At 47.3% G+C, this 18,225-nt stretch overlaps 1 protein-coding gene across 3 annotated transcripts in view; it reads left to right on the top strand.

The window, feature by feature from the left end:
• EXO1 (exonuclease 1) overlaps positions 1-11,810 on the top strand; it is a 36,036-nt gene extending 24,226 nt beyond the window's left edge. For 2 of the 3 annotated variants that reach the window (XM_053659621.1, XM_053659619.1), the window contains exons 12-14: positions 6,804-6,905; positions 8,854-9,047; positions 11,438-11,810. In XM_053659621.1, the coding sequence (XP_053515596.1) occupies positions 6,804-6,905; positions 8,854-9,047; positions 11,438-11,579 (438 nt within the window). In that variant the 3' untranslated portion in view covers positions 11,580-11,810. The remainder of the gene's footprint in view (positions 1-6,803; positions 6,906-8,853; positions 9,048-11,437) is intronic. The other variant, XM_053659622.1, reaches the window with a different exon arrangement.
• The last annotated feature ends 6,415 nt before the right edge of the window (positions 11,811-18,225 follow it).

The following is an 18,225-nucleotide window of genomic DNA, read 5'->3' as shown; positions in this document are numbered from 1 at the left end:
TAGACCAACTTGCTCTTCCTCGGGGGTGTAGATAAGTTTTGGGGGGATTTCGAGGCGTGGAATGAGTGGAAGAACAACTACTTCTCCCTCAGCAGCTTTCCGAGCAGCGGCGTCAGCTAATTCGTTTCCCCTGATGATGGGTGACTCACCTTTCTGATGCCCTCGGCAATGTATTATGGCTACCTTAGCGGGGAGCCATATAGCTTCCAAGAGGGCCAGGATCTCTTCCTTGTTCTTAACTTCCTTCCCACCGGCAGTGAGGAGGCCACGCTCTTTGTAAATGGCTCCGTGGATGTGAGCGGTGGCGAAAGCATACCTGCTGTCGGTGTAGATATTAGCGGTCTTACCTTCTGCTAGACGCAGAGCCTGGATTAGGCCAATCAGTTCAGCTCGCTGGGCTGAAGTTCCAGCTGGCAACGCCTTCTGCCAGATCACCTTCGTCTCAGTGGTGACTGCCGCCCCTGCTAGTCGCCGCCCTTCCCGCATGAAGCTGCTTCCATCAGTAAAAAGAACTAAATCAGGCTTGTCATAGGCCTGGTCCCGTAAATCGGGTCGGGAACCAGTGATAGAGTCTAATACCCATGTGCAGTTATGGGTTATAGCTGCGTCTGGTAAGGGCAACAAGGTCGCAGGGTTCAGGGTGGTTGTTTTGACGAACTGCACAGCTGGAGGATTTAGGAGCTGAGCTTGATACTGAGTCAGTCGGGCATTCGAAAGCCATCTGTCTGGGGGTGCCCGTAAGACCTGCTCTAGATAGTGCTCTCCGATTACCTGAATGTCTTGGCCTAAGGTGAGCTTGCTTGCTTCTTTGACTAACACAGAGGTGGCCGCTAAGGCCCTCAGACATGCTGGCCAGCCAGAAGCTACAGGGTCAAGTCTTGATAGGTAGGCTACAGGTCTTCTCCATGGACCGAGCTCTTGGCACAGCACCCCTAATGCAGTTCCTTCTTTCTCGGCTATGAATAGTTGAGATGGCTTAGATAGGTCCGGCAGCGCTAGTGCCGGGGCCGCAACGAGGGCCTCCTTCAGGGCCTGGAAGGCCCTTCTTGCCTCGCTAGTCCATTCAAACTTTTCTTCCTTTCCCCGAGTTAGCTGGTGCAGTGGTCGGGCCAACTCTGCAAAACCTAGGATCCAAAGCCGACAGTATCCTACTGCTCCGAGAAACTCCCGTACCTGTCTCTTGGTGGTAGGTTCTGGGATTTGTAGGACTGTTTGAATCCTCTGATTGGATAAGGTTCTTTGCCCATTCTGCAGGTTATACCCCAGGTAACTTACGGTTTGAGTCACAATCTGGGCTTTCTTGGCTGACACACGGTATCCCATCTTCTCTAGGTCTCGGAGTAGGTCCTTAGTAGCAGCCTCGCACTTCTCCGCACTCCTCTCCGCAATGAGGATGTCATCCACATACTGCAGGAGTACTGTCGTGGGGTGGGAGATGCGGAAAGCCTGCAAGTCCTTACCTAGGGCCTCACTGAAAATGGTAGGTGAGTTTTAAACCCTTGTGGTAGGCGAGTCCAGGTATACTGGCCTACTAATCCATTTTCAGGATCATTCCACTCAAAGGCAAAGATCTCTTGGCTTTGACGGGCTAGCGGTATGCAAAAGAAGGCGTCCTTTAAATCTAGTACCGAGTAGTGAGTATGAGTCGGGGGCAAAGAACTTAGCAGGGTATATGGGTTGGGCACCGTGGGATGTATAGTCTCTACCCGCATATTTACTTCCCTCAGATCTTGAACTGGCCGGTAATCCGCCGTCCCAGGCTTTTGTACTGGTAACAAGGGAGTATTCCAGGCTGACTGACACTCCCGTAGAATACCTGCTTTTAGAAGTCGCTTAAGGTGTTGGGCGATCCCCTGCCGTGCTCGGCTGGGTACTGGGTACTGTCTCACCCGAATAGGGCTGGCAGTGCTTTTTAGCTGGACTAGCACTGGAGGTTGGTGGAGTGCTAGGCCTGGTGGATTAGTCTCTGCCCAGACTCCGGGAATCTCAGAGAGGAGGGTTTCTGGTACTCCTTTCTCCTCCTTACCTTCCTGGAGGGTTGCCAGCAGGTATTCTTCTGAGAGTGGCACAGTTACCTCTACCCGGGCAGGTCCTGGAGTATTGGTCCCTGGCACCTCAGTCTGTTTGAAAGTGATGGTGGCCTGAAGTTTCTGCAATAAATCTCTCCCGAGCAGTGGGTAGGGACAATCCGGAACCACTAGGAATGAATGGGTTATGGTGCCCAGCCCCAAGTCTGTGACCCTTGCAGTAGTCCATGGGTAAGATTCCTCTCTGCCAGTAGCCCCTATGATCTTGGTAGTTGTCTTTTGTGCCTTTCCTTGTGGTTGCTTTAAGACTGAAAAAGTGGCCCCCGTGTCTACTAGGAAATTTATTGGCTTCCCTTCGACGTTCAGAGTGACCATGGGCTCCTGGGGGCCAACTGGTATAGAGCCCCGGCCCCGTCAGTCTAGAGTCTGAAGCAGGACGGGGGTCCTTTCCTCTAACACGGGTGGCCTGGCTCTGCGTTTAGGGCAATCTCGTTTCCAATGTCCTATTTCCTTGCAGTAGGCACATTGATCTTTGTTTAAGGGAGCCCGCCGTTGCTGGGCTCCATCCCTACCTTTCTCCCTCCGGCCAGGTTTCTGAGCTGCTATGAGGATCTTGGCTACTTCCTTTGCTCTACCTATCTCGGGGTCATCTCTGTTTACATAAACTTTCTGAGCAATTTCTAACAGCTTGCTTAGGTTTTCTTCTTCAAAACCTTCAATCTTCTGTAGTTTCTTCCTAATATCTGACGTCGCCTGTGTGACAAAGGCAATATTGACAAGCCTGCGATTTTCTGGCGCTTGGGGGTCTAGGGGGGTATACACCCGGTAAGCCTCTAGAAGCCTCTCTAAATATGCTGCTGGGGATTCCTCTCTCCCTTGGGTGACCTCACTTACCTTACTGAAATTGGTTGGCTTTCTGGCTGCTGCTCGTACCCCCCTCAGGAGAGCTCGGCGATACTGGAGTAGAGCTTCCCTCCCCGCACTTGAATTTGGGTCCCAGTCCGGAGGCTGGTTGGGGAGTATATCCCCAACCCCCCTCCGGTTTCCTCCCAGCCCTCCTTCCTCTTCCCTTACGGCCTTTTCGGCCTCTCGAAGGATTCTCTCTCTCTCTTCAGAGGTGAAGAGAGTTTGGAGTATCTGTTGGCAGTCATCCCACGTAGGCTGGTGGGTCCTAAAAACGGTCTCTAGAAGGGAGATTAAGCCCTGGGGCTTTTCAGAGAACGGGGGATTCTGAAGTTTCCAATTATATAAATCACTGGTAGAAAAAGGGACATAAACTAGACGAGGGGGATGAAAGGCCGGGGCATCAGGGCCCGGCGGCACCTCTCGGAGAGGCAAAATGTTGGCCCATCCCACTGAGGAAGCCGCCCCCACCAGCCCCGGCCTGGGAGGCGGGACACTGACCCCTCCCACCGCGGGAGCTACTAGTCCGGGCCCGGGAGGCGGGACACTGACCCCTCCCACCGCGGGATGGGGCGCCCCGTATAGGGTTCCCCTCCTGGTGTGGGGGGGACTCATCAACTCCTCCCCCGTGGTGGAGTCGGGTTGCGGGGTAGGATTGTACGGAGGCGGGGCAGTTGGGGCTAGTAGAGAATCCTCTGGCTCCTCTGGCAATACCAGATATAGACGGGGCTTCCTTTGTTCCTGCCCCTGGGGAGGAGTTTTCTCTCCAGGATTTACTCACGGCTGCCTTTGTTCCTGCTCCTGGAGAGGAGTTTTTCTCCCCCCTCCTGGCCTTTGTCTAGCAGCTACACAGACGCTCTGCCGCATCCTATTTCTGCCTGACTGACAACAGCGTATGTATTTCGGTCGTTCGGTAGCTATATCTACCCAAACATCTAAATAAATCATCTGATCTGGATGGGGCACTCTGTAAACCACCCCTTGAACGGCATAGAGAAGGGGGAGGTTAAAAGTCCCTTCAGAGGGCCATCCTACGTCAAAGGCTGGCCATTCTAACTCACTGAAGGTCCGGAGAGTCTCAGGATCTGGAGGTGGCCCGCCATACCCTCAGGCCCGCTTCTGAAAATCAGAAAAATTATTCAGAAGGCATTCTAATGCATTACTCGGTGTTGAGCCTCCTTGTCCCATCTTTGATTTCCGACGTGAGACGTTAACAGTCTTGAGACCTAGTAGGACTAAGGCAATTAAGAGTTCACACACGAACACACAACGGGCTTCCCCTCGTCCACTCACGCATAAACAAGCCGTGACACACAACTTCAGCTCTCTCACTCGTTCAGGGGCGCGGGCGCTTCGCAAGCGCTTTTGGTTAGAGCACGGAAATCGTAAGTGATCTCCTGCCGTAACCTAAACAGACGGGGTGGGGGGGGGCACTCCAGTTCTTCCTCTCCCCCTATTACCAGAATAGAGCACAAAAAAACTCTACCAGACGGGGACTGCAGTTCCCCTACCAGACGGGAGCGTAAAGCCCCGACCCCATGAGAGCGTCCTCCCAGTTTTTGGGGTCCCCTGTGCGGAATTTCGGCGGCGTCCCACCTTTCCACTTCAGGGCTCCGATGGCCGCGACCTTCCCAGATAGAGATCTCTCACAGATACCAGATACTTACCGGGCCGGCATACAGATGGGTTCTCCGAGGGCACGTGCGAATCTCGCTGGGGCCTCCAAATGTTGTAGGCAACAGATGAGTCAATGCACGCTCTCGGAGACGAAGATAGGTTTCAAAGATCTCTAATTTTATTGATTACAAAATAATAGTCTAATTATAAATTTGGTGGCCAAGCTTTACCTGCGCAGGGGCGAACTTCCCTAGATGTGAACGGAGTCACATTAGCTTTTAAAGCTACAGATGGAAGTCGCGCGTGGCTCACAGACTACGGGGTTCTTATAGGGCAGAGCAAGCGAATGCGGGGTTACAGAAGCAGATGTGGCAGTTAGCTATTAGCCAGGTTGCTAAGTTAAAAAAAACGGCGAAAGTCTCTAATTGGTGGGTGGGAGCTGGGGGTCTCATCTGGCGGGCCTTGGTCAGTTACCTTATTTGGCTAGGAATTTTAACCCAGCCGTTCCCTGACATTTATTTATTACCCAGTCTCAGGAACTGCAGATGCCTAATGGCTGTTTGTATATTTCTACTACTAATGGCTATTACAGTTTCCTGTGCAATTCCATGCATTTCAATTAGTTTCGCCTTCATATGTTTGTCTAATTTGTGGCTATTATCAACCAGTTCTGTGAGGATCCTGATCACCAGTGTTTTAAACTGTGCGTCTGCGAGTTTTGCTATTTCTTCACTGCTTAGATTTATAGGCTCTGGGGCTTTGAGATCTTCTTGAGCCATTTTTGGTCTGTTTGTGCCCGGTAAGTATGAGGAGTGGAGCCTTGGACTCCCAGGTCGCTGGGTTGTGACTCAGTATGTGGAGGTGGGATCAGAGCAGGGAAATGGTGGTTCCCTCTGCTGTTTCTCGCCGGTGGGTGAGGAGCAGAGCCTTAGGTTGTTCACAGGGGCAGGGCTACTTTGGTCGCTGGGTTATGACGCTGTATGTGGAGGCGGGGTCAGAGCGGGAAAATGGCGGCGCCCTCCGCCACCGCTAGCCGCTGGGGCTGCTGACTCTCGTCCAATTGCCCACTCCCTCGCTTGTCTATCTACACACGAATGCTCGACCACAGTCAACCCGCAGCCCTGCTCCCTCGCTGTCCCCCCCCCCCCCCCCCCCCGCCCGTCACTCGCTGAGTTGCCCACCAGGTCCCACCCTGCGCCTGGATTCCGGGCCTGAGTCTGTCTGACCAAGTCCTCCTGTGCAGCCCCGCTCTACCAGCTGCTGGTTTCGCCCCTTACCAGTCAGGCTAAAGAATTTGTTGTTAACGGACTTGCGAAAAGTTTAATTCTCTGTGTTCTGGCTGTGTCTTCTGTTGCTAATATTGAGTTGTCTCTAAACTTGGTTGTGTGAGAAGGCACGGCTTATCCACCTATGCCTCCATCTTGGCGGAAGTCGCCCACTTTTTTTAAGTATAATATATAATACTGTGTAGACTCCCAAGATAAATGTTAAAAGAAACCCCTTGTGAAAAATGCAGAAAATGTAAGTCTTCCAAATTTCCATTCATTGTCCTTTTGATTTGACCCTAGTGGGCATCAGGTTATTGTCTGTGGATGAGTCATGGTGAAGGGGCTGGGGTGCAAAGGGTGGGTCTCCAGGTCCTTCCGAAGGGCAGCTGTGCATTGGACATCTCTGTTTTCTTCACTGTCGAACGTGTTGCACAGTTAAGAGATGTCGCGCTGACCCTGGCCTGGCAGCTTGGTGGGTTAGAGTGTGGTCCAGGCACACTGAGGCTGTGGGCTCCATCTCTGATCAGGGCACACAGAAGATGCCGCCATCTGTCTGTCTGTCTCCCTCTCTCAGACCATTAGAGAGAGAGCTGGGGACCTACACTGGCTCAGTGTTTTGTCGCTAGGAACCTATGAAAGCAGCTCGCCAGGAGGGGGCTTGTCTTACCTGAGTTTCTGCATTTGGGCTGGCTGCTGGAACAGTCCCGACGAGTCTGCCATTCTAACTGTGTGCTTTTTTCTGTAGAATTTATTCTCCAACAAAACTTTTTACCTTTTTTAATGTGACTTGAAATAACAAAGGCAAACCTCATTCTTCCCACATTATGTTCATTTTCTTTTGTTCTCTCCCCAGCTTCTTTTACTTTCTTCTCTGAGTAATTACATTTTATTTACACTGGTTTTCTCATTTACTTGAGTTTTGATTGTGTGTCATAAAAATCCAAGTAAAAATCTAATTTTATTTTATTTTTTGATCTGGGGGATCTAGGAATCTGATTGCAATTTTAAGTCACTCGATAATCAAGGTAATCAGAAATCCAAGCTACATTTCTCTCATATTTCAAAAAAAGACACACTTCTAAGGAACAAGGTAATAAAATATTTAATTTTTTTACATTTCAAAAGCAGTGCATGATTACTATCAGAAAATAAGAAATATAACCACAATTAAAAATTAGAATCCCTGTAATTTTATTTACATTAAAAAGTCTACTTTTAAACCTAGGGTCATGTTTGTGCTTGATTATTGTTGTTCTTTGTCTTCTCATGTTTTTCTACAGTGAACGTATTTTTTTAAGCACAAACTTTTAAAAAATTTAAATACTATGCATATCCATGTAAGAGTCTCATCTTATACTATATAAATGTAAATCTCAAACCTATTTAAAGTATTAATGTAAAATATAAGATATGTAAAGTATAATATAAGAATTTTTAATGCCTTTTAATGAGAAAGACTTGTCCACACATATCCTGTGTTGGAAAGATGTCCACATTATTTTTTTAGTGAAAAGGAAAAATGTGATTAGGGTGGCATTTTTGTTTGCTGGAATACTTAAAAATGTTCATGTGCGTATGTGTGTATTGTGTAATGATAGTAAAAAGTCTGGAAGTAAATACGAAAACTGTTTGCAGTGAGAGACAGGGCTAGAAAAGTAGAAGGCACCTTCCCGAAAGGATGCTCGGCCAGAGGTTAAACCGCCATCTTTCTGCCGCTGTCCTCACTGTGGGGGGTTTGCACTGTCGGGTTCCCCGGCGCTTCTGTTGCGGTGGAAAGTCCTGATACGCCTTCCCCTCTGCCCCCGGCACCCCTCACCCTCTTCACCGCTAACCTCTCCGTCTCAGAGCATTTTTATTTGTAGCCCTCATGCGACATTATATTACTCTCTCTCTCCGTTTCAAAGTTGTCCTTTGTCACTGCCGGCCCAGCCCTCCTTGTGCAGAAGAAAGAAAAGGAGCCACCCACTGCCACCCGTCCAGGTTCGGGTGTCTCCTTGCCGTTCCCATTCCTTAGTCGCTGCCTTGTCCCCGTCACCAACACCCTAACTTAGGATCTTACCTTTCTTGTGTGAATCTTATTTGGTTTATTGGGGGATCTTTGGTTAATAAAATTAATGGATTCCAGGGTTCACTTCTGTAACACACCATCTGTATGTTGTATTGTGTGTTCACCGCCCCAAGTCCCGTCTCCTGTCACCAATCACCCCCCTTCCACCCTCTTCTGCCCTCTTTCCCTCTGGTAATCGCCATAGTGTTGTCTGAGCCCTTTTCTTTCTGCTTAATCCTTTTCATTCTTTATACACTGTCCGCCGGCTTCCTTCATCTTAAACCTTGTTTTGTACGCCTCGCTGTTACTATCCCCAAAACCAGCATTTTAGTGACCCCGTGTTTCACCCAGTGAAAAATCAGCCTTTGGTGCAAATAACCTAGTGGCGCATTTATGCACCGGAAAAACAGGGGACCTGTTCGAAACAGAATTTGGCCCTTTGTGTAAAATGGAAAAATCTCCAAGATATGTCATTGGGTGGAATCAAGGCACAGTGAGTAAGAACAGCAAAGACAACAGGTGCAGGTGCTGCCACGGGGTGTGCAAAGCAGCCCCTTCCCCACGGTTTCGGTCACCCACGGTCAGCTGTGGGCTGAAAGGACTAAGGGGGAAGTTCCAGAAATAAACAGTTCGTGAGTTTCAAATGTCCTGTCATGGTCAGAGCAGTGTGATGAAATTTCATGTTCCGTCTGTCCTGCCTGGGACGGGAGTCCTCCCTCTGTTCAGTGTGTTCACACTGTGTACACGACCCACCTTGGGCGTCAGGTCGACTGTGATGTTATCTCAGTTCCTGGTTCCAAGTCGCCCCTGTGAACGGCCCCGAGGCACAAGGGTGGTATTGCTGCTGCTACAGTTCAGATATGCTGACGGGAACCACTTTTTCTCGTTCCTTGTAAGTTATTTTTCTGTGCAGAATATAAAGAATAGTGTGAAGTTAGCTAAAGATAGCTGCTTTAACGGAACAGTGTTAAAATGAGCATTTAATCCTCAGGCTCCTGGGCTGTATAAATCCAGTTCTACGGGCAACCTTTCAACAACCAAGATCAAACCTCTGGCGCCTGCCAGAGCCAGTGGGCTGAGCAAGAAGCTGGCGAGCGTCCAGAAGAGGAAGCACCACGACGCCGAGAACAGGCCGGGACTCCAGATGAAAATCAATGAGCTCTGGAAGAATTTTGGATTTAAAAAGTGAGTTGTCTTGTTACTTACTCTAAAATAGGATGCGTTACTTTTTTCTGTAATTTCAGGCCTTCTCCCAACTCTTTTAATCAATTTCTTTTTCTCTTACCTAACAGAATTCTCCTTCCTCATTTCCTTCAGTGACTCTGTGTTTTCACTTCAATGTCTGCACCTCCGTTCAGTGGAGAGATGGCCGAGTGAGAAGCCTGGGGTTCTCAGCCTGGCCCTGGGGGGCTCCGTCCAGCCTGTGCGCCCCGCTGTCTTTCCTTCTTACCTCCCAGCAATGCCATGAGAGCAGAGTTGTTCAAGACTCAGGGGGCGGGAAGCTAATGGTACTTTCTGCCGTAAAGCAGTTTGTTTCCCTACGTTGTCACATCCGAAATGGGGGGAGTCACTGCGTTTCCGAGAGCAATTGGTCAGATTTCTAATGTATGTGGCAGACACTTTCAAATTATTTGACCCTCTGCATAGCTGCACTTTTTGAACCACAATACTTCCTTCTGTTAGACTGCTAAGATTAAAAGTGAAAAACAGAAAAATCATATGAGTGTGGTAAGATTAAGCCTTACCTAATAGAAATGTCACAGTCAGATGAAATGGTATGAGTGGAAACACTTTATAAGTGAGTTAATGCTGGACAATTTTTTTTCTTATTTTACATTGTGTAAAGTCTAGGATTAAACCACACAGCAGCAGTTCTCAAACTTTTTGCCTTCAGGAACCCTTTATAGTCTTAAAACTCACTGAGGATCCCAAAACACGTTGGTCTCTGTGTAGTACGTGTCTGCACCATTTTAGGAGTTAAAATGGCCCTGGCCCGTCAGCTCAGATGGTCCCAGCGTCGTCCCGATTCGCCCAGGTTGTGGGTCCACCTCCGGTCAGGGCACATACAAGAAGCAAACAGTGAAGGCATAAATATGTGTAACAACAAATCCCCCTCTCTCTCCCCCGCTTCTCCCTCTCTCAAATCAGTAAATGAAAAAAATTTTAATTAAAATGGGCACATTAAAAATATTTATATTTAAACAGTAAGTTCATTAAGTATTAAAATCAATGGTATATTCTTTCCTAAAAAATACAGCTATTTTCTAAGCCCAGAATGTTAGAAGAGTGACATTGCTTTTACATTTTTGCAAACCTTTACTACCTGGTGCAATGGAACTGAGCTTGAACCTTACGTCCACCACTGCGTTTGGTCTGTTACGGCGTCTTGTTCTGGTTAAAGTGCACAAGGAAAATCTGCCCGCGCACGTATTTGTGCTTTGAAAGTGCAGATTTTATTTTCATGGCCTTGTTATTGAATTGTAAGTTTTCTTTTGGATGTTACATCAAAACCCATCGAGCAGTAGCTTTGAAGCCATGGCCCCGCAGACTGAAACGCCGTCGGTGGACTTGGCCTTGGGCCCCAGTCCCTGGGTCCCTATGGCGTTTGAGTGCGCCTGTTACTCACACACGATTCCCCAGCATCGTGAGCCACCCATTTGGAAAGGGTTGTGCTTATTTTTCAAATATTGACCCATTTTAATGTCCAGTATTAAAAAATGTACACACAATCTTATCATCAAAGTCTTTGCGTATTTGGACGGTGTTGGGTGGCAAATTTGAGTTTTCCCAAATTCGTATTTTCACTTGAAAGCTGAAATGTTAACATTGGTAAGAAATGCTTCTGTTGCTTTCTTTGAAGTCACTTACAGGCTCTCGAAGTTCATCTTAGAGCAGCTCTCTGCCAAATGCCTAAATCTGAACAGTTACAGGCGCTTTTCCTTGAGACGGTGACCAGATTTCAGTGTCCGGCACAGAAGTCAGTGTCCAGCAAAGGGCACGGAGCGTGTTTCCCTTTTTGTCGCAGGATAGTAACAAGTTGAGAGGATCGAGATTTAATGAACTGAATGATTTTTACTACTTTGTCAAGAATGTTCTTAAGTCAGAACATTCTTAAGTACTTAAAAAAAGCCCTTAAGTACTTTTTTTTACCGTAAGTACATGGAGGTGGAGACTGCAAATACCCTTTTCCAGCAAAACACACACAACCAGGGGAGCGAAGGCTGAAACAGTCGTTCACGCCTCATTTGCACTGGTTCTTAGCAAAACTTGAGAGGAATGCTAAGTAGACAGGAACTCCTTTCCTCATGGGAGTCATTCTCCCTCAGCTGGTCTGTAGTTGTGAGTAGTGACCCAGCGCCTGCTTTGAAAGGTCGTTGGAAAGCAGGAAGGGGCGCCGTGAGGCAGGTTTCGTTGGATGGACTCGGAGCCCGGCTGTGCATACGGTGAGCTCAGGCCAATCATGCACCAGGGGTCTCGTCCTCCCGCCATGCCGCAGTCTGGGGCAGGTGGGCCGTTCTCTTCCACAGTCACTGTCTAAAAGCACCAAGTCCATTTTATTCTGTTATATTTTGCAGAGATTCTGAAAAGCTTCCTTCTTGTAAGAAGCCAGATCCTCTGTCTCCAGTCAAGGATAATATCCAACTAACTCCAGAAACAGAAGAAGAAATATTTAACAAGCCGGAGTGCACGCGTGTTCAGAGAGCAATATTCCAATAAACACGGGCAGCTGGGAAGCTGCCGCCCACAGGAGACTTTCTGTCGATCTGAAGTCCTGTTTGGAAACAAGGTGGTTACCAGTCCAAAGGATGTGTTCTTAGAGTCACTCCTTTTTTTTAATAGAATACATTTTGTACATTAATTATGTGTTTCTTCTGTTCAGCTTTTTATATTTTCATAAGAAGCTAATGAGAAAATATTTGATTTTTGACAATTCTGGAAGTTTTACTATTAGATTTTTGACAATTCTGGAAGTTTTACTATTAAATGGGCAAGTCCACTGGAATTTGTTAAAGTTTACTCTCTTTTATATCACTCGATTTCTGTTACATTGTCACACAGAAGGGTGGTGAATGGAAAACCGCTTACCACCAGTAATTCTGTAATTATTTGGTCCTGGTGGAAATCACTGCACTTCTCCTGGCGTTAAATTTTTCCACCTGCCTCACCTATCTTTCAGGGTGGAATTGAAAATAAAGTCTCTGGGATGGGAGGGGCCGTTGGATGGCTGAAGGGTCACGGCACAGTGGGGACAGTGCTTTGCTGTCCCCAAAGAGTCTGATTGGGCTACAGATGTGACCGTGGATGGAAATTGCTTTTAGCCTTTTGTAAGAGGAACTACCTAGATCATGAATATTCTCAAACTTCAAAACAGCCTGTTTTTTAATGCCTTTTTTTAAGTACAGGCTAGAAATTCCTTAACATATATTTAAAACTGCTGTCTTGGGCGTGATGTAAGATAATAGAACTGCAAAGTCTGTAACATGTACACTCTGCAGAGAAACAGGCAGAAACCCGTGAAGAGAGCCGGCCCTACCAGGGGAGGTCTGACATGACGCAGCTGTTACCGGAGTAGCCGAGATACAGAAGGTGAAAGATGGGAACCCAGGGTGTTTTCCTTTTTAAATGAGACTTTGTACATGCTAAAGACGTCAGAAAAGGAACAATAAACATTGTAAGAAGCAACATAAAATTTAAAAAAAATAAAAACCAATCTGGAAAAAATCTAAACAACAGAAGCAAGTCTTTGTTTTCTATCAATATTTCCTGCTGTAGAACAAAGTGGGAATGTGAATCAAACATTGCCTACCAATCTGTAACTTCTCACACATTTAATATGCCACTTAAATGACAGAAAAGGACTAAAGACTCACAAAGGTTAATAGCAGAAGAGACAGGCAAGGAAACCCGTGAATGAAAAGGGGTTTATGAAATCCTTTCTCCAGTGGCAGGAGCCAACACGAAGCTGAGATGGGTTTAGTAGGTGGAGATGTCAGGCAGGTCCCTTTAAAGTGGGGGCTCAACATAGGGCCAAAAGCATTTAGAATCAGCGTTGGAGAAGGGGAAATGGTGGCAACACCATAGGTTTTCAGTCCTCAAGTCCCCACAACTAGGTAGCAAATCAAAACCTATGAGCATTACAACAAATTTACGCAACAACATCCCAAACTACAGCAGCCAGGAAAACCACAGAGATACTGGCGGATGTTCAGGGGAAGAGGAAAGGAGTCCCAGGGGGACACCTAGTGGCCTGAGAAGGGAGCTGAAGAGCCAGTGAAAACGCACAGCAGGTGGAGTTGGAAACTGCCTTTCAAACAAGGGCTCTGGCCTGTTGGTGCCACCTAGGGGTGAGGCTGCAGGGATGTCCGAAGGACAGAAGCAGTCTAGTCCAAGTGAGCTATTGGACAACTAAATAGCAACAGAAAACACAGCCAGAACACAGAAAATTGAACTTTTCGGAAGTCTGATTAACAACAAATTCTTCAGCCTGACCGGTAAGAGGGGCAAAACCAGCAGCTGGCAGAGTGGGGTTGCACAGGAAAACTCGGTCAGACGGACTCAGGCTCGTGGAATCCAGGCGCAGGGTTGGACCTGGTGGGCAACTCACCAAACAATCTCGGGAAAACAGCGAGGGAGCAAGGCTGCGGGTTGACTGTGGTCCAGCATTCATGTGTGGATAGACAAGTGAGGGAGTGGGCGACTGGACAAGACCCAGCAGCCTCAGCAGCAAGGTGCAGGGGAGGGCGCCGCCATTTCACCGCTCTGACCCCACCTCCACATACAGAGTCATAACCCAGCGACTCTGAGTGGCCCTGCCCCTGTGAACAACCTAAGGCTCTGCTCCTCACCCACAGGCGAGAAACAGCAGAGGGGGCCACCATTTCCCCGCTCTGACCACACCTCCACATACAGCATCACAACCCAGCGAACTGAGAGTCCAAGACTCCACTCCTCATACTTACCGGGCACAAACAGACCAAAAATGGCTCAAGAAGATCTCAAAGCCCCAGAGCATAAAAATCTAAGCGATGAAGAAATAGCAAAACTCTAAGACGCACAGTTTAAAACACTGGTGATCAGGATCCTCACAGAACTGGTTGATTATACCCACAAATTAGACAAACATATGAAGGCGAAACTAATTGAAATGCATGGAATTGCACAGCAAACCAATAGCGATGAAAAGGAAACTGGGACTGAAATCAATGAGGAGTAGACCAGAAGAAAGCAAATAATGGCCAAACAGAAAAGAGTGAAGAAGCAAGAATTCAAAAAAATTAGGAGAGTCTTACGAACCTCCAGGACATCTTTAAACGCTCCAATATCCAAATTATAGGGGTACCAGAAGGGGGAAAGGAACAGGAACCAGTACAAAACTTATTTGAACAAATAATAAAGGAGAATTTCCCCAATCTGGCAGAAAAAAAAATAGACGTCCAGGAAATCCAGGAAGCTCAGAGAGTCCCAGACATTGGACCCAAGAAAGAACACACCAAGGCACATTATCATTCCATTAGCCAAAATTAAAATGAAAGAATCCTAGAAGCAGCAAGAGCTAAGGGGACAGTCACCTACAAAGGAGTCCCCATCAGACTGTCAGCGTATTTCTCAAAAGAGACCTTACAGGCAAGAAGGGGCTGGAAAGAGGTATTCCAAGTCATGAAATCCAAAGACCTACAACCAAGATTGCTCTATCCAGCAAAGCTTTCATTTAGAATGGAAGGACAGAGAAAGTGCTTCTCAGATAAGATCAAATTCAAGGAGTTCATCATCACCATTCCCTTATATGAAATGTTAAGGTGACTTAACTAAGAAAAAGAGGTTCAAAAAACACGAACAGGGAAAGACAGCAAAGTCACAGTTATTAAGAACCACACCAAAACAAAAGCAAATTAAAAGGACAGCTAGATCAGCAGTGGAAACATAGAAATGAAGATCTCAAGGAGGGTTAGCAACAGGGGAGTGGGAGGAGGAGAAGGGGGGAGAAGGTACAGAAAATAAGTAGCATAGGCAGTAGATAGAAAAGAGATGGGAGGGTAAGAATAGTATGGAAAATATAGAATCTAAAGAACTTGAGACACATGGACATAAACTAAAGGGGGGGTAATAGTGGGGACAGGGGGTAGGGTGGAGGGGAATGAAGGGGGGGAATAAGACTACTTTAAGAGCATAATCAATAAAAAATAAATTTAAAATAAATAGTGTTGGGAAAACTGAACACACACATGCAAAAAAAAAAAGAAAGAAAGAAAGAAAAATTAGTAGCATAGCATAGACATTAGATAGAAAATAGATGGGGGGGCAAGAATAGCATGGGAAATATAGAATCTAAAGAACTTGAGACACATGGTCATAAACTAAAGGGGGGGTAATGGTGGGGACGGGGGTGGGTGGAGGGATGAAGGGCAAAAAAAAAAAAGGACCTCTGGCCAAGATGAAGGTGTAGTGAGATACAATTTGTCCCCTCATGCAACCAAAAGAAGGACAACAACAAATTTTAAAACAGGAAACTACCAGAAAATCCAACTGTGTGGAAGGAAGCTTGACACCCAAAGAGTTGAAGAAACATTCATCCAGAACGGCCAGAGGGGTGGAGAAAGACAGCCAACGTAGAGAGGACAAGCGGCAAGGTGGCGGCGGGCAGAACTGGCGGTCCCACATTCATGTGTGGGGGAAACCAGGAGGAACAGCTGGGGAGCGAGACACCTCCAAACCCAGGGTTCCAGCGCTGGGAAATAAAGCCTCAAACCTCTGATTGAAAACACCTGTGGAGGGTGATGCAGTGGGGGAAACTCCCAGCCTCACAGCAGAGTTCGTTGCAGAGACGCACAGGGTCCTAGAACATGCACAAACCCACCCACCTGGGAATCAGCACTAGAAGGGTCCGATTTGCTTGTGGGCAGGGGAGGAAGTGACTGAAAGCCAGACCAGAGCAGAGCAAGCAACGCACTATTCCCTCTCAGATCCTCCTCCACACACAGTGCCCAGTGTGGGTTGCCCAAACATCCCACCCCCTACTACGTAACAGGTGTGCCGAGAAAAGAAAAAGGCCAAATGAAAAAAAGGATCAAAGCTCCAGAAAAAGTACAACTAGGCCAGGACAAGATAGCCAACCTATCAGATCCTCAGTTCAAAATGCTGGTTGGGGACTTCCAGCCAAGATGGAGGTGTAGGTGGTAACATTGTGGCTCCTAGCACAACCAAGTTTAAAGACAACAAAGTTTTAGTAACAAAAACTCAACCAAAACACAGAAAATTGAACTGTATGACCAACCAGTCAGCCAGATTGATGAGGGGTGGAGTAAGCAGCTGGCTGAGCGGGTCTCCCAGAAAAAAGTGGCTGAACAGACCCAGGTGCAGGTGAAGGTTGGCAGATCCCAGGCATGGTGTTGCAACAGGCAGACCCAGTGAGGGCTCAAGACAGCTTGCTGACAGTGGTCACACATTCTCGTGCAGATAAAGCAGGTGAAGGAGTGAGCAGTGAGACAGACTGTGCAAACCAGGGCCCCAGCGATGGGAATTAGAGCCTAAAAGCACCAATTGTAAAAACTTCTGGGGGTTGAGGTGCTGGGAGAGGCTCCCAGGCTCACAGAGAGTTCATTGGACCAACCCACAGGGTCCTGGAGGGTGTACAAGCCCACAGTCCCGGGAACCAGCACCAGAAGGGCCCAATTTGCTTACGGGAAGCAGCACAGGGGACCAAAGTCTGAGAGAGAGCAGAACAAACACCTTTGTTGCTCTCTGACCACGCCCCCACATACAGCGTCATAGCCCAGCTACCTGGGTGGCCCCGCCCTGGTGAACACCTAAGGCTCTGCCCCTCATATGTAACAGGCATGAACAGACCAAAACATTATGGCTCAAGAAGAACAGCCCAAAGCCCCAGAGCCAATACTTCTAAGTGACCAAGAGATAGCATAGCCAACCTATCAGATGCACAGTTCAAAACACTGGTGAACAGGATGCTCACAGAACTGGTTGATTTTAGCCACAAATCAGAGGAACATATGAAGGCTAAACTAAGTGAAGTGAAGCAAAATGCGCAGGAAACCAATAGTGATAGAAAGGAAACTGGGACCCAAATCAATGGAGTGACCAGAAGGAAGAAAAAATGACCAAACAGAAAAATATGAAGAAACCAGAATTCAAAAAACTGAGGAGAGGCTTAGGAACGTCCAGGACATCTTTCAACGCTCCAACATGCGAATGATAGGGGTACCAGAAGGGGGAAAGGAACAGCCACCAGGAGAAAACTTATTTGAACAAATAATAAAGGAGATTTTCCCAATCTGGCACAGGAAATAGACTTCCAGCAAATCCAGGAAGCTCAGAGGGTCCCAAAGAAGTTGGAACCAAGAAGGAACACACCAAGGCACATCATCATTACATTAGCCAAGATGAAAATGAAGGAGAGAATCCTAGAAGCAGCAAGAGCTAAGGGGACAGTCACCTACAAAGGAGTCCTCATCAGACTGTCAGCAGATTTCTCAAAAGAGACCTTGCAGGCAAGAAGGGGCTGGAAAGAGGTATTCCAAGTCATGAAATCCAAAGACCTACAACCAAGATTGCTCTATCCAGCAAAACTTTCATTTAGAATGGAAGGACAGATAAAGTGCTTCTCAGATAAGCTCAAATTCAAGGAGTTCATCATCACCAAGCCCTTATTATATGAAATGTTAAGGGGACTTATCTAAGAAAAAGAAGTTAAAAAAACACGAACAGTGAAAGGACTGCAACCTCAGTTATTAAGAACCACACCTAAAACAAAAGCAAACTAAAAGGACAGCTAGATCAGGAGTGGAAACATAGAAATGAAGATCTCAAGGAGGGTGAGCAAGAGGGGAGTGGGAGGAGGAGAAGGGGGGAGAAGGTACAGAAAATAAGTAGCATAGACAGTAGATAGAAAAGAGATGGAGGGGCAAGAATAGCATGGGAAATATAGAATCTAAAGAACTTGAGACACATGGTCATAAACTAAAGGGGGGGTAATGGTGGGGACGGGGGTAGGGTGGAGGGGAATGAAGGGTGTGCAAAAAAAAAAAAGGACCTCTGGCCAAGATGAAGGTGTAGTGAGATACAATTTGTCCCCTCATGCAACCAAAAGAAGGACAACAACAAATTTTAAAACAGGAAACTACCAGAAAATCCAACTGTGTGGAAGGAAGCTTGACACCCAAAGAGTTGAAGAAACATTCATCCAGAACGGCCAGAGGGGTGGAGAAAGACAGCCAACGTAGAGAGGACAAGCGGCAAGGTGGCGGCGGGCAGAACTGGCGGTCCCACATTCATGTGCAGGGAAACCAGGAGGTACAGCTGGGGAGCGAGACACCTCCAAACCCAGGGTTCCAGCGCCGGGAAATAAAGC

Source organism: Artibeus jamaicensis, unplaced genomic scaffold (genome assembly GCF_021234435.1).
Source record: "Artibeus jamaicensis isolate MK-2021 breed Jamaican fruit bat unplaced genomic scaffold, CSHL_Jam_final scaffold_754, whole genome shotgun sequence".
Classification (NCBI taxonomy): Eukaryota; Metazoa; Chordata; class Mammalia; order Chiroptera; family Phyllostomidae; genus Artibeus; species Artibeus jamaicensis.
The sequence above is the reverse complement of the archived record's forward strand: the minus strand, read 5'-3'. Positions and strand labels throughout refer to the sequence as shown.